The sequence below is a fragment of the Ceratosolen solmsi genome, unplaced genomic scaffold (assembly GCF_000503995.2).
Source record: "Ceratosolen solmsi marchali unplaced genomic scaffold, CerSol_1.0 scaffold15, whole genome shotgun sequence".
NCBI classification, from domain to species: Eukaryota; Metazoa; Arthropoda; class Insecta; order Hymenoptera; family Agaonidae; genus Ceratosolen; species Ceratosolen solmsi.
In genome coordinates, this window is record NW_011948434.1 from 1,616,090 (window position 1) to 1,631,613 (window position 15,524).

General features: G+C 21.8%; 2 protein-coding genes across 2 annotated transcripts in view; both read right to left on the bottom strand.

The window, feature by feature from the left end:
• Positions 1 to 57: 57 nt before the first annotated feature.
• Positions 58 to 2,594, bottom strand: Syx5 (syntaxin 5). Its single transcript, XM_011502752.1, has 5 exons — positions 2,012 to 2,594; positions 1,082 to 1,338; positions 794 to 988; positions 533 to 654; positions 58 to 469 (listed from the first exon to the last, which is right to left on the bottom strand). The coding sequence occupies exons 1-5, from the start codon at positions 2,346 to 2,348 to the stop codon at positions 310 to 312; spliced, it is 1,071 nt and encodes a 356-aa protein (XP_011501054.1). The 5' UTR covers positions 2,349 to 2,594; the 3' UTR covers positions 58 to 309.
• Positions 2,595 to 7,501: 4,907 nt separating this feature from the next.
• Positions 7,502 to 15,524, bottom strand: part of LOC105364745 (icarapin-like) — a 37,629-nt gene continuing 29,606 nt past the window's right edge. Inside the window, exons 3-4 of the mRNA XM_011502753.1 lie at positions 8,638 to 8,756; positions 7,502 to 7,984 (exon numbers count right to left, since the gene is read on the bottom strand). Coding sequence (XP_011501055.1) covers positions 7,712 to 7,984; positions 8,638 to 8,756 — 392 coding nt within the window. The 3' untranslated portion in view covers positions 7,502 to 7,711. The remainder of the gene's footprint in view (positions 7,985 to 8,637; positions 8,757 to 15,524) is intronic.

The window sequence follows — 15,524 nt, forward strand, 5'->3', positions numbered from 1 at the left end:
AAATAAATTGTAATTTATTATTAATTATATTCTTTTTCTTTTCGAATAACAATAGTTGAAAGTTATACATTTGTTTTTGCACTGTGTATTCTTTTTTACAAGGTTTGTATAGTACAAAATGACATTACAACTAAAAATTCATTAATGTGGCGAGTATTTCGCATATTTATATTTAAATATTTAAGCAACTTTTTTACAGTTATGTTAGTCTCAATGTCCTTATCATTATTTCATAAAAACGATTAAAAGATAATTATTAAAAACAGGGCTGTTTTTATTGCCCATCAAGTTTACTCAATAAATCTTCAATTATGCTAAGAAAACAACAAAAAATATAAAGAAAAATATTAAAACTGCAAAAATTTTAATCATAAGCCATCGATTATTGGTCACTGATTGAAAATATTTCAAAATTTCTGCATGTGCTGCTCCTACATTTATTTCGGTACTCTCAATATTACTATCTATCCTGAAAATAAATTATGTTATTGTAGTATTATATATACGTAAATTATAATAAATTACTACTAACCGTTCTACCATTTCTTCTTGTTCTTTCACCATATGTGCTAACTGCTGAAAAATTCCACCTAATTCAACAATAGTTGATTCAATATTTTGCATTGTTTCTGCACGAGACTGCACATAAGATTCCTAAAAAATAATATTAGCATAAATTTAATAAAATTATATTTCTATAATAAAAATTACTTTAATTTATAAATACTAAATTTTTTATATATTTTCTATATACATATGTATCTTAATTTTTTTAATAAATTTTAACATTTACAGTATCATCAAACACAGCCCTTTGTAAACTAAGTTGTCCCATAACAGGTTCAAGATCTATACTAATGGAAGCATTAGAATCATGCTCTTGTAGCAATAAAGAGCCTTGATTGCCAGAAACTACACTTGGAGGCAACATAGTTGAAACATTACCATGTGAAAATTGTTCCCTCCTTGTTTGTTCTTCTCTCATTTTCTACATACAACAAAGTTATTTATTTATTTTTAAAAAATGTTTAGATAGTGTATTTTAATTTTTTATCCAATATTTTATTTGTGGCTCAGTTACCTCAGAACGTACTTCTAAGACACTTTTAAAATGGTTGGACATATTGGCAAGTTTTGATTGTAAAGCTACAACAACAGAGGAGGAATGTGATGCAATATGATGACCTTTTGAAGTTTGATAATTTTCTCGTTGCTGCCTGCCTAAATCTTGTAATTTAGCGATTTGTTGATTTAAGCTACTTAAATCTGTTTTTATTATTGTTGTAAGCTCTTCAATTTCTATTTGTCTATCATCAAATATTGATTTTTTTTTAGCAACTGAAAAATGTAGAATGTTGAATTTTAAATGTTAAATTAAATTCCATCTTTGTGTTATAAAATATTTATTATGTTTAATGTTGTTGTGGAAATAATTTATATTGTATATGAGTTTATTAAAACTATTTATAAATTGTAATTGAAAAGTAATCCTAAGTTAATAATAAACTTTAATTAATTTTCTTTAAGTACAAAAATTAATGTTATAAATTTATAGTGATGGAAGAATTAATACAATATATAAAATAATATTAAGATGTTTATCTGATTGGCTTTTATAATTATACATTATAAAATACTATTGTATTAATAGCTTTTTTATAAAATATGTATACAATACATACTTAATATTAATAATAAATATATTCTTACTAAAGGCTCATATAAATATAATTTTGATTAAACTAGTTTACTTTATAAGTTATATATAATTTTTTTATTGTTAACTGCCAACATATTTGATATTTAAATAATATTGATAAAATATACTTTTATACTTTAATTTATACAGTTCGGAGTTATATTCATACAGTTTATACAATTTTTTATCATGAATATCTTAAAAATTAGAAATAAATTATTTGTAATAATAGATAGTTATGAGAAATACAATGCATTAATAAATAAATTTTAATAAGTAGTAGCAAAAAAGTAATAGTTTAAGTTTTCTTACGCAAGGCAAGCTTTTCAAGCTTCGAATAAGTGCTGGCTATATTTTTGCCAATGTTCTTGGCGATCATCATAAAATTTGAGTAAGTCTGTAAGTGCCTGGCTTGTCTTGGATTCTTAAGGGCCGCTACCCTTGAGGCGGTTCTATTCTGCATGCTTCGTATTGCATTGCCGAACTCTTGCGTACGATCACGCGACGTCATTGCTGGAATTAACAACTCCTGTTGTTGAATTGACGTTAACAATTTTTCATTTTCGTAGCTTTCTCGATCACTTGAACCTCGATTACTGAAACGCTCGTGTCCTGACTCGATACCTATGCGACGTCGTCGCGCTGACATCGCATCATCATTCGTTTCGGGGTATTTGACTTTTGCAGCATGTAGTGGACGACAGTGAAATTTGAATTAATTGCACCCTTAGTAGTCCAGCTGCTGCTGTTGCTACTGTTGGCTTATACAAAACGATAGGACACGTCCACATGACAGCTCTCTCCCACTCTCGGTCACTCTATAGTTTATAACCTCACTTTTTTAGCTGTAGGAATTAATAGGGTATATCTTTCATTTTATATGTTATTCATTTTATTTTTTATAATTTGCATAATGCTTTTAATAAAATGTAAATCAGAACTTATATAAGTAATATTTTATATTTTTCTTATTTTATTTATTTATTATTCGTTAATTAAGACATGAAATTCCATATATACACGTACGATATATGATCGAAAAGTAACAGAAATTGTGAGGGATTTTTAAAAATAAAATTTCATTACTATTTTTTCTTTGTGATATATATATATATATATACATATATATACAGATATTATATAAAAATATATAAGTCCATCAAATAAATAACACACTAATTTGAAATGATGTAAATAATAAAATATATATTACATGTGCACTGCAATTTGTATTTCCAAGAAAAAAATAATTAAAAATATTATAATAATTATTTATAATTATTTCATTGTTATAAATCTATGAATGTAAATAAAAGAAGAATAATTATATTTATTTAATAAAGATGTTGAATGATCATTTTAAAACTAAAAATAGCTAATTCATTATATAAATTGTAAAATAATATTTTAAATGTTTCATGATTTTACGATTGAAAAGAATTAAAAAATTATTTATATTGATCACAAACTAAATTATAAATAAATAAATTATTATATTGTATATAAATACTATTAATGTAGATTATTTAACTTTAATATTTAAAATTTAGTAAAAAATAATACAATCATATTAAAAGAATTTACAAAAATGATTTAATAATAAATTATATTACAATTTTTAAATAGGTATAATGTGTACTGATGGTTGATAAACATTTTTATTTATAAAAGATTTATATAAAAGTCAAAGTTTTAGATAGTCGGAGATTTAAAAATAGAATATATCAGCACAAATAAGACGATATTAATTTTAAGCATTATTATAATAAAATCATAATGTTGTAAGAAACAGTAATGGTATAAAATAAAATGAAAAAAATTAGCACGATACTTTAGTGTATAAAATTGGTGAAATATGAAGTGTGTAAAAACAAAGAAAAAGAAGGTGTGGTGAAATGATAAAATATAATGCATAAAAGCATAAAAGTGGAAAAGAAACATTTATAAAAGCTAGATTTATTGATAGTACTGAGAGCAAATATCGGGTAAACACAAAATAAACGTGGAAAATTTAAGTGTTCAATGATGTAATGAGGTAACTATAAAAAACATTCCGTCAGTCCTGATAATGTAGTGTTTCACAGAGAGTAAATAATTGTGAAGCAACCAATGGTGAATCGGTATAAGTTTAGCAAATGGCTCTTTTGAAGGCTCCATCTCAAGTTCCAGGTGAAACAAATTAAAAGAAAAATGTCAGTATATTTTGAATTCAATTGATGAAAATAGAGCTTGAAAGTCTTTCTTAATAGATCGACATTTCTTATAATCAAAATAAAATACAGGAATGTAGAAAATATAAAAATAAATATAAATAAATTGTTAAACACTTGAAATTATTATTAATTTTATTTAAGTATTATAAAATTACTTAATATCATTATTTATATTTTATTAACCGATGTAAGTAATTATATTAACAAGTTAAAAAAACTAAACAAGATAAGAACAATAATTTTGAAAAATATACTTTATATAATTAATAAGGATAAATTTGTTAACTATTGAAAAGGACAATGCAGCTGTTCATTCCTACCATACACAAGTATGTATGAGAAGATGTAGGAAAAATAAAGGTTCATCAAAGCTGTATATTTATGTCATAAAAATCATTATTTTTCTATACTATAAAAGATACTATAATAAAGATCATTTAATTACATATAATTAATTGAAAAAATGGAGGATAATACACACAATGGTATCAAAATAGTTTAATATTATAAATGAACTGCTGTAATGGATTTTTTATAATTAGGTTATGTTAAATAAAATATAAGAAATATTTTTAAAATTACATATATATTTATTATAATTTTCTGATACATTTTGATTGAATGTAACAACTTCAATGTGCTGAAAATTATTAAGTATTTAGGTAAGATATAAATGGACTTCCTTTTTATGTGTGTAGGATTCCATAAAACTGGAATCACTTAAATATCGTTAAAATTCGCTATTATTGAAATCGAATAATTTAAATTATTCAATCATTGTTTATGACATTTTCATTTTTCATGGAAAACATATAAACAACAATTATAAATAGCTTGCCTTTATCAAATGTCTTAAATGTCAGTAGGGAAACATTTATAGAATAGATTATAAAAAATATAATACACAGTATAGGTGAAATATTTCTATTAAATTTAATATAACTAAAATATTTCTATTAAATATAATGTAACTAAATAGTTATATTAAATATAATATATGTGAAGTATTTATATTAAATGTAATTGTATTTAATTTAAAAATTTTTCATAGACAGTAGTACTATTTCGAAATTATGTATTTCTTGATTTTGTTGTAACAAAATCATCTGTAATTTTGTTTTAAATCCAAAATTATATATTGTTAAGGATTTAAAAAAATATATTATTACAAAATTAAATTATTTGTTGAAATATTTAACTGCTATGAAAGTATGCTATCCATTAAAACATGAGTGTATTAACAAAAATTTGTCATTTAATTCCACAGGTAATATGTTTATCATTGCAGAAACATGTTGAACAAATGATTATTCTGTTATTTAATTGAATACAAAATTCCTGATGAAATAAATGATTTTAAAAAAAATTTTAATTATAAATATGAATCAGAATTTTATTTCAATTTTGTAATGGGTTGCGTGGCTTAATTGATCAATGAAAGAAATGGATTGTGACTAAAATCAAGTTAATCTTTTATTATATATATAAAAGATTAACAATTGTATTTCTTGGTTTCCAATTCGTTTATTTAAACTTTACAAATATTTTAATGTTAAATTACAATTAAATAATTGATGTTAAATTTATTGCATAGTTTTATTTTATGTCAATATGTAAAAATTTGCAGTTTATTTAAAAAGTGGTTTATTCAAACTCTGTTCATATAGAAAAATTATATTTAATAAATACAATGAATTAATTTAAGTTATAATTATTAGTTTCCTATAAAATGCCTTTAACGAAAATGACAGCTATTTCATTGTTCTTTTGTTAAAATGATTTGTTGTTATAGATTAGACAATATACTTTGCATGGAAGATAGTGAGTATATAATTAGATGTACTATTATTATGATGAATTCAAATGGTTCATAATATTATTTATTTCATATAATCTTGCCGATTATATCTTTCCAGTTTTGAGAACAATAATTATATTTTGAATAAAATTACTGGTAGAAGTATAGAGAAATGAAGAATCTCGAAGAAAATTTGACATCTTGTCCATATGAAGTTTAATATCAATATATCTTTAAATTCGGTATTCTAGTAGAAAAATTCTTTAAAATAACTTAAAATAACGTAAAAGGTGGATAACATTAGAAAGCAACATACTCATTTTAAACTTGAATAAATATTTAAAATTATTATACATTTTTCTCATATAAGTAATGAAATTATTACTTTCAAAATAAATATTATTACTGAATTTTATTATAGAATATTTGAAACATTTCATTTTACATTTATAGTGATAATATTTCATTGTTAAATTAAAAATGATATCCAAGACATTATTTACTGTATATATATAAAATTATATATATATATACATAAATATTTTTTCTATTCATTATATTTTATTACATTTTATTAATTAAATTTTCTGTTTGCTTAGTTTTATAGAATACTTATATATATATATATATACATGTACAGTTTTAGATTTCATAAATTTTTCTAAAACAATGGAATATAATTTATTATTTTTAATCAAATATGTACTAAACAAATATATTATTTTTAATGTATATAATATATATTAATATATTTAATTTTTTAAAACCAGGATTATAAGTTATTTTTCATTTGTTACAAATTAGCTCAATAGAATTTAATACATGTTTTAAAAAATTTCTTGAGTTGAATTATTGTATGTAAATTAATCTAAAAAATCAAGCACTAATCATAAATTTTATTAATTCATCTGATTTATAATTAAAATAAATAATTAATAAATGGATTGATTAATCGTAGATTATTATTTTACAAAACTAAAAAACTAGTTCCTTTTATGTATTCATTGAACTAAAATATAAAATGATATAGGTAAATAAAAGGACTTATAGATAAATTAATTGTTGATAAACACTTTATTAAAATTTTTATAGTATGAAAAATATATTACACAATAGTTTGGATTATAAATTTGTAAAAATTTTGAATAGAGTACATATTCAATATAATTTTAAATTTTGAATGAATAGTATTATTTCTGTTAATACTCTGATGAATAATTCAAAGAAAAGAAAGCACATAAGATAAGCATTATATAATAAACTTATAATTCTAGCAACGTATAAATAGTCGATACCCTTTTTTATATTTTATGTATTTAAACAATTTTTTTATTATTAACAAATTAGAAGTTATAAAAATATTGACTATTATTCTATAATAATTTATATCTTTCTTTTATTAGATAAAGTAGATACACTGTAAAAGTTATGAATAATTTTTACACTGTATGGTGAAGTACCTATCACTATTATTAGTTTTATTACTATAAATTTTTAGTTAAAAAAATATTTTAAAAAAATAGCTTTTGATTCAATGTTTGATTATCCAAGTTTTGAATTTTTTTTTGTAAGCAATACAAGTACTTTTTGAGTCGTGTTACGGTTAAATAAAAATAAGGTTTACTTAATAAATATAGACTATTTTTAAAAAATGGAGTATTTGTATTGGTAAATATTTTTGGACTTGTTTTGTAAGACGTTATATACAATTTTAGAAAGTATATTTTAACGATGCAAACTAAAGTTACCTTTTTCATTATCTTTATTACATAGTATGAAGCAAATGGATTGTTATTTGAGCGGATTCGAAACGCGTGGTTGGGATAGAGGTTAAGAAATGGATCGTTACGATTAAAACAATGACCTGGACAACGTAGGGTATCGTAATGCGGATAGCGGTAAATTTAAAGAAATGGATTCCTGATGAATATTTTGAAATTCTGATCTTGCTATCATTACTATTTAGAATTAGAGATATAGTTTAAGTGAATGGAAAAGACTCTATGCTGAGAGGGTATCAACCTGAATTTTAGGTATTTCGTTGTCAATATCCTCGACAGTTTCCACACTATGCAACACCGGCGTCGTTAACTCCTCATGTTCCTCTTGTTCCATAGTCGGAAATTTCGTTCCTGTCTCTTCTACGGAGGTTGATTCAACCGTTTCATTCAGTGGCTTTACCTCGACTACACGCACACGGAAGATTGTAGCCGCATCATCATTACCATTGCTATATGTCGTCTCGTTGATAGTTACCGCATGCTCACCAATGACCTACAATAAATCTTAAAAATTAGAATTCTATAGAGGTAAAATTATATATTTTTTTAAATATAAATCTTTTAGTTTTTATAATTATTTTAAATAATATGTCTTATTAATATTGATAGATAATACTTATATTTTATAATTATTCGTTTTAATTATTTTTCAATATACTGTACAATAGATAAAATAAAATTAAAAATAATTAAAAAATATTTCTTATATATATTGTTATATTCAAAATATTATTAAATTGTTAGTTTACAAATATAATGAATTTAAATTAGTTGAATTAAATTGTTTTTTTTATTTAAATACACTTTTCAATTAATTTTTAAAGTAGTTGAAATTCATAATCAATTAATAATTATATAATAATATCAAGTATATAAATCTTTTTATATTTCAACATAATATATATTGGATTATTTTAATCAAAATAAACGACAAACTTATCAATGAATCATAAAACTGTTCAATAAATTAAAATATCACATATTAGAATTAACTTTGTTTAACCTCGTTACAATTTTTTTATTAGAAAATGTTGACTCTTTTAGATTTAATAATAAATGTTTTACTTGATTTTGATTTACTTGATTTGATTAAATTTTGATAAATAACATATAACAGACAGCTCAATAAGTTTTTATTATAAATACCTTTGTTGTAGAAGTACTATTAGCCCCCTCAGGAATTTTACCCCATGGTGTAAGATTGCTGTGTCGCAGTTGACTAGCCAAAGCAGCAGCCATTTCAGCTCTAATTTTATTGATGGCCACTGTAAAATTAAGTATTTGACTTCAATTTATGTATCATAGAGTTTATATTTTTATAATTTTTAATTTATCGTTTTAAATATTGATTTAATATATTATTATTACAGATAAAAGCTACTTATGAAATAATAGGATTGGTTTTTGTAACATTTTCAATTTTAATATATAGTTTATTTATAAAATTTATAATTAAATTGTTTATAATGTTAATGCAAAGTAGATTCTATTCATTTACAGAATACTATGAGTATAATAAAAATAATTAAACTGACATATTATTTGATATTTTATAATATCAAAAGTGTTCTCATTAATTCTATTCTTTGGATAATTTACAAGAATTTTTTTATATAATCTCAACTTTATTAATTCTATCTATTTATTATATTATTTTTTTATATTATCATTTTTCTTTATTATATATGAAAATTATAATTATTTTTATATTCTATGAAGAAGAAAATAATTGAAGTATTAAAGTAATTGATACATGAAATTATTTCAAATCTATAAATATTCTTTTTGTATACAATATATTTCATTAGAAATCGAACAAAATTAAAATGCAAAAGTTAAAATTTCGACAGAAATAAATAGAATCAATAAACATGAAGTGTAAATAAAAAAAAATACGTTAATCGCATAAAAAATATATTACAGCCTAAAGAATAAAAAGGGTGTCATGAAGAAAGAAGTGTATTGTTTTTTATTTTTTTTTTATATAAAATGTAATAACTCAGATAGAGTGATGTGTTTAGTTAACAATTCAGTATTTTATATTTTCTTAAATCTCTATGATAACGTAACTATATAACATAAAAATGATAATTTAATGTACATCAAGTTTCTAATACAAATAGAGCTATAATAATAAATTTATATTTTTACAAACTTTTATAAGTATTATTTAATTCATTTTTTAACAATCTGCATTCGATCGAAGCAGTATATAAATATATTCTTTTTAGTAATTTTGATATTATATGAAAAATAATTTTAATTTAACTTCTATATGCATTTCGAGACAATTAAAAAATTAAATTTACATATTTTCTGTATCTATTAAAATAAATAATAAAGCTACGTATATTAAACGAATTGTTTAAAATAGAAAATTGAAAAACAGAAAATTATAGAATAAGAAATTTTTTAATTCTTTGTTTTAATAAGCCTTACATTTCAAATTTATTATAAGTTTTTTATTAAGATATTTTCGTTTTTTTTTCATTTAATAGTGATTTTATTTTTTGTATTCTTAATTGTGTTAAGATATAAGAAATTTTTTTCTATATTTCATTCCATATAAATTAAAATTATACTATGTCGTTTATATTCCTTGTTTTATAAATAAGAGACGTAAACTTATAGTCATTAAATTCATAGGCATGTATTCACCGACGCGTACAATTAGTGTTAATTCAGTTGCCAAACATAATTTCAACGAAAAGGAAGCTAAGAAACCATGTTGGAGTATAATCAAGATAAAAAGAAACGGTGGAATATAATACAAGAGTGGCATTCATAAAAGAAGGCACTTTAAACATTTGTGTTGTCGCAATAAATTTTCTGTGCATGAAGGTTCGTCTAAATGTGCAATCTGTCAGCAGTAGCAGCATCTATATCAACTTTATTATTCAAGCTTTCAATGTTAGTAAATAATGAATGAAAGATAATAAGAGTTAATGATTGGACAGCTAACTCAGGTCAATACATCAATACCCGCATAACAACCAATACGTTGAAAAAACATCAGGCACCAAACGATACGTTTACAAAACAAAATTCAAAATGATCGATAGAAGTGCGGACAAGTGCTCAAATTTCAGTAAAATGCATAATTGTATTCTGAACTATACAGTTGATTTTATCAATACCTTCATTATTCATTATTTTTTCTTTGAAACAAGAATATACACTAAACAAATTGGAGAAGTTTATACATTTAAGATTTTTAAATTAATTATTACTTTTTCAATATTGACGATTTCGAAGGTTTACTTGTAAGTTAAAAATTGAAGTTAAAATACTTCAAATATAATGAATATTTGGCATTTTAAAAATGTTTTTATTAATATGTTTAATTATTTATTTATTTATTCTATGATTCAGCATTTTTATTTAAGGAAAATTTTTTTAATAAAATATATTATTACTTTCATATATATATATGTTTTCAAAATTATATAATCTTATTATTTGTTAATATACATAATTTTTTTTTTTAATAAAAAAGAATTTCTAGTTAATTGAAAAGCTTTTTTTCAATAGTTTACATTTAAAATGTTTGTATAATTACTTAAATTAACTTTGGTAAGATAATTATTATTAAATTGATTTTTATTATAAAAATAAAGCGTTTGTTTTTATACTTAATATTATTTGTATGACTGCTACATTATATTTTTATAAATTTGTTGAAAATAATTTCTTTTATGCATTTAAAAATCTTTTTAGTTATATTTAAAAAACATTAAATGAAATCAAAATTTCTAAAATTATAAGAGAAACTTTTTTTTGACTAAAATATTCAAAACAGTTAAACTTATAGACAAATTAATTTTTCATCAAAAATTATTATTAATTAATTTTAAATGTTGATATCTGTAAATGCAAAATTAATTTCAAATTCTATATTGTTATTTAAGAAAAGTCTTTCATATAAATTAATTAATTATTTTCAAGAGTGACTATTTAATAGCATCTTAATAGATATTAAATACAGCTTGATTAAATTTCATTACGAACATATTTATTGATACAAAAAATCTGACTATCCTTTTAAACCGTGTGGTCAGTTTATAGAGCATTTGTATAAATTTTTTCTGTATTAATTCAATAATCTTTTATTATCCGTAAATAAAGATTAAAAATTTATTAAATAAATAAATTTTATATTTCTAATTTATTTATTACTATTAATGAATATATTTCAGAAAAGCATGTGAGTTTATAATATAATTGAGATTTCTACATTATTTTCTATATTAGGTAGTATTTTAAAAATTCTGATATTATATAACACGTAATGCAAATATAATAGAATAATAATTTGATATACGTAACTCGAATGTCTTTGGCTGTCAATAATAAATGTTAAATTATACAAATTAAATACACAAAGTAAAAAGAAAATTATTTTTGGACATTAATCACAATGAAAAGATACATGGATAAAAGTTTTTTTTTATTAATGGAATAATCAGATAATATCAAAGTATTTTGCATATATTCAGTAAACTGTTTGCATAGATTTATACATGTTTGATGAAATCCTAGAAACAATAGGATTGCGTGAGTTGATTTCAATTATCGGCAACGTTTATTATTTAGCATTGAGAGCACGTGATTCGATATTCTTTGAATATGCATATAATTCACACACTTATATCTACACCAAAATCTCTATTCCCATACAATTCCAATCATTCATGCTATCTATTGTCCATTATTCACAAAAATTGAAATCTCATAGTTCCCATATATTCACGAATCTGATTTATCAGATCAAGCATTATTCGTGTGTTTCGTTGCATGAAGATGAAGATGTGCAGTATAAGTTTAATAATATTATTTAATATAATAATGCTTAATTGACGAGTATATTTAAAATTTAAATAAAATACTCTGCAGCTTAATTTTTCTTTTTCTTAGTAACAACATTAATTTCTTAGATTAAACAATGATCCAATTATTTTTATAAGATAAATAGATAACGTTTCGAACTTTCGAATTTATACTGTTTTGAAATGCTTTGAATATATTTATAAAGTCCTATGTATGCAACAACATAACTTTTATGTATGTACAATTATATGAATCGACACTACATTTAAATTATTCGAGGACATAACTCAACAAAAATAACAACAATAAGAACAACAGATAAGATCATAATAATAGTAATTGGCATGTTTATATTCATAGTTTTTTATAAGCTAACCATTTTTGTATAACATATTCTCAAAGTATATTTTTAACTTGTTAATGATAAAGTTGAGACCATTCCGATTAAAATCGACCACATTTTTAGAGTTTCAAGTATATACTTCACGACTTCATTTAATCTCATTTAAACATAAAAAGGCTTTTCAAGAATATGTTTTTATGTACATTTCTTCTCGAAAATTATGACACTAATTTATTTGAAATTGCAAAAAATATTGTGAACTGAAAACTAAATAATTCTAAATCAAGAGTTTAAATGTATTTTTATGTAATTATTAAAAAATATTAACGAGTACAAATAAATTCACATAAATAATTAACGAAAATAAATCGTAATTGAACAAGTTTATGATGGTACCATATTAACTTTCAATAAATACCGTTTTATTTATTATAATATATTTTATTTACTTATAGTTTTATATAATACAATTCAATATTATACTTATATACTATAATCAAATATAGTATTAATAATTTCTAAATTTTATATTTCACACAATTTAGGTTTAAATAATAATAATGATACAACATTTTTGTAAAGTCATACTTATCAAGATATCAGTTACTATTTTTTTCTTTTTAATATATTTATAAAAAATATGATGAATTAAAAATGATGACTAGAATATAAAATTAGTAGTAAAAATTATTTTTAAATAATATATTTTGTTATATGTTAAATATAATTATATATACACGTATTTATTTATTTTATGTTTGAGAGTAGAGTTTATTTCTTTTTTATTTTTATAAAAATTTGATTACAAATATTTTATTGAACATATCTTAATTATTTATGATAAAAGTAAGAAAAATTATAATTTAAAAAGCGAAATTTTAATGATTATAATCAGATGATATAAAATATGAAATCTTAAATTTAAGAATAATTAATATATGAAAAAATGAAAAATTTTTACTATAAATTATAATAAATCAATATAATGTGTATTAATATAAATAAGAAAAATTTTGATACTTTATTATTAGAATATGTATTAATATGAATAAAATTGGTTAATTAAATGAAGTCTGTTATTTTTTTTAATATAGGATTTTGCAATCAATATAATGTAAATACAAGCATAAGACCTATACCAATATTATATTAACTGTAAAAGATTTTTAAAAAATGCAAATTTTTTATTTCGCAATTATTTTTAATTTCATTAATATTTAGTTTTTTTTCATATAGATAATTTCAACACTTAATACAAATGCTTTTTAATTGAAATATTTTTATTAATTTTATATTAATATAATTCAGTTAGAACTATCAACATATGATTTTTATTTTCGTCTAATTGCTAAACATCTCAGCATTCATACAATATAAATCGTAGTTAAATAAATTCATTACTTTTATAATTCCTACTTTTTTATATACGGCAAGATTGCATCGAGAATGATGTTAAATATTGGCTTATCTTATTTACCGTTATAAAACAATAAACACTACTTAAATTCTTCAATAATTATGAACATAAGTTTTCGTTAGCACATACAGTAGTAGATAATTGTAGAAAACAAATGAAAAGGATTAAACATTATCAGCTGTAAGTTTCGATAGGACTTGGATTGCTAGAGTATCGAACTCAGAAAAATATTATAGAAAAAGCTTGCAATAAATAAACAATTGCATTAATAACTGATCGGCTACAAAGTGCCTACCAGTGCGAAGTTAGGCTGCACGTGAAAATTGATGTAACTGCAGCTGATATAGATCTGCGATACTAATCATTTATGTATTTTCAGGCAAGCATAACGTATGTCCGGCAGCGATATGCATTAACGAACGATCAATTCTATGTCGTGTATCTATATGTATTCTTACTCTTGGAGTTGTAGGGAGGTCGACATCATTGTGCAAGCCGTCATTGTTTGTACCACTTGCGTTCTCTTTTCCCGACGAATGAAGTTTTTTGGCCATATACCAAGCTTAAGTCTCTCTGACGCATATACAAAGTGGTGGATGATATTTTTTTAATATCTTCTACAATACCGTATATAAAATGCCTCTTAGCAATAAAAAATGAATAAAAATTAAATAAAAAATGACGTAGTACTGTATGCCTATTATTAAATGTACATTTTGAAGTTTAATGCCATAGGAAAAGGTGCAATTAATTTAATTTATGAATGTGTTTTCAAAAAAAAAAATAAATTTATGTGAAAAATCAAAAGAATCATTTATTTCTTATAGCTATTTCTAAACTTGTTTTAAATTTTATAAGTAAATAGTAACTATTAGTCTTACAATGCAAACAATCATTACTTATATATAAAATCGTAAGTATATAAATAGTTATGAAAAAGTTAACCTTTCGAAAATATCATTTCAATAAGATACACTTTTTTAAAAATATATTTGAATGATTTTTTATATTGCATTAGGAAATTAGAAACAGCTATAAAGATATAACTTTTACACATACATCATTTTGAAAATTTTGAATTAGCAAAAAATACATACATGAATTCATAAAAGAACTTATAATATTATGAAGACTATTATTTTCTGTTAAAAAATTTTTTACTATATAATATTTAAAAAATGTTTTGTGTACATTTTTTAATACATAATATATATCTTTGTTTTAAAAAAGTTAACAAGTCAACTTTATTATTAAAATTTTATAAATGTTAACGTGGAATAAATATCTTTATGATAAATTCGGTAATTGAGCACTAAATATAAGAAATTAGAACCATCTTCTATTTCTTTATTAATTGCTCTTGGAATCGCATTGACCTTACTTGAAGGTCCTTACTTATACCTTTCAATATGTCTTAACATATATTTCTCATAAAATATTTCTTAG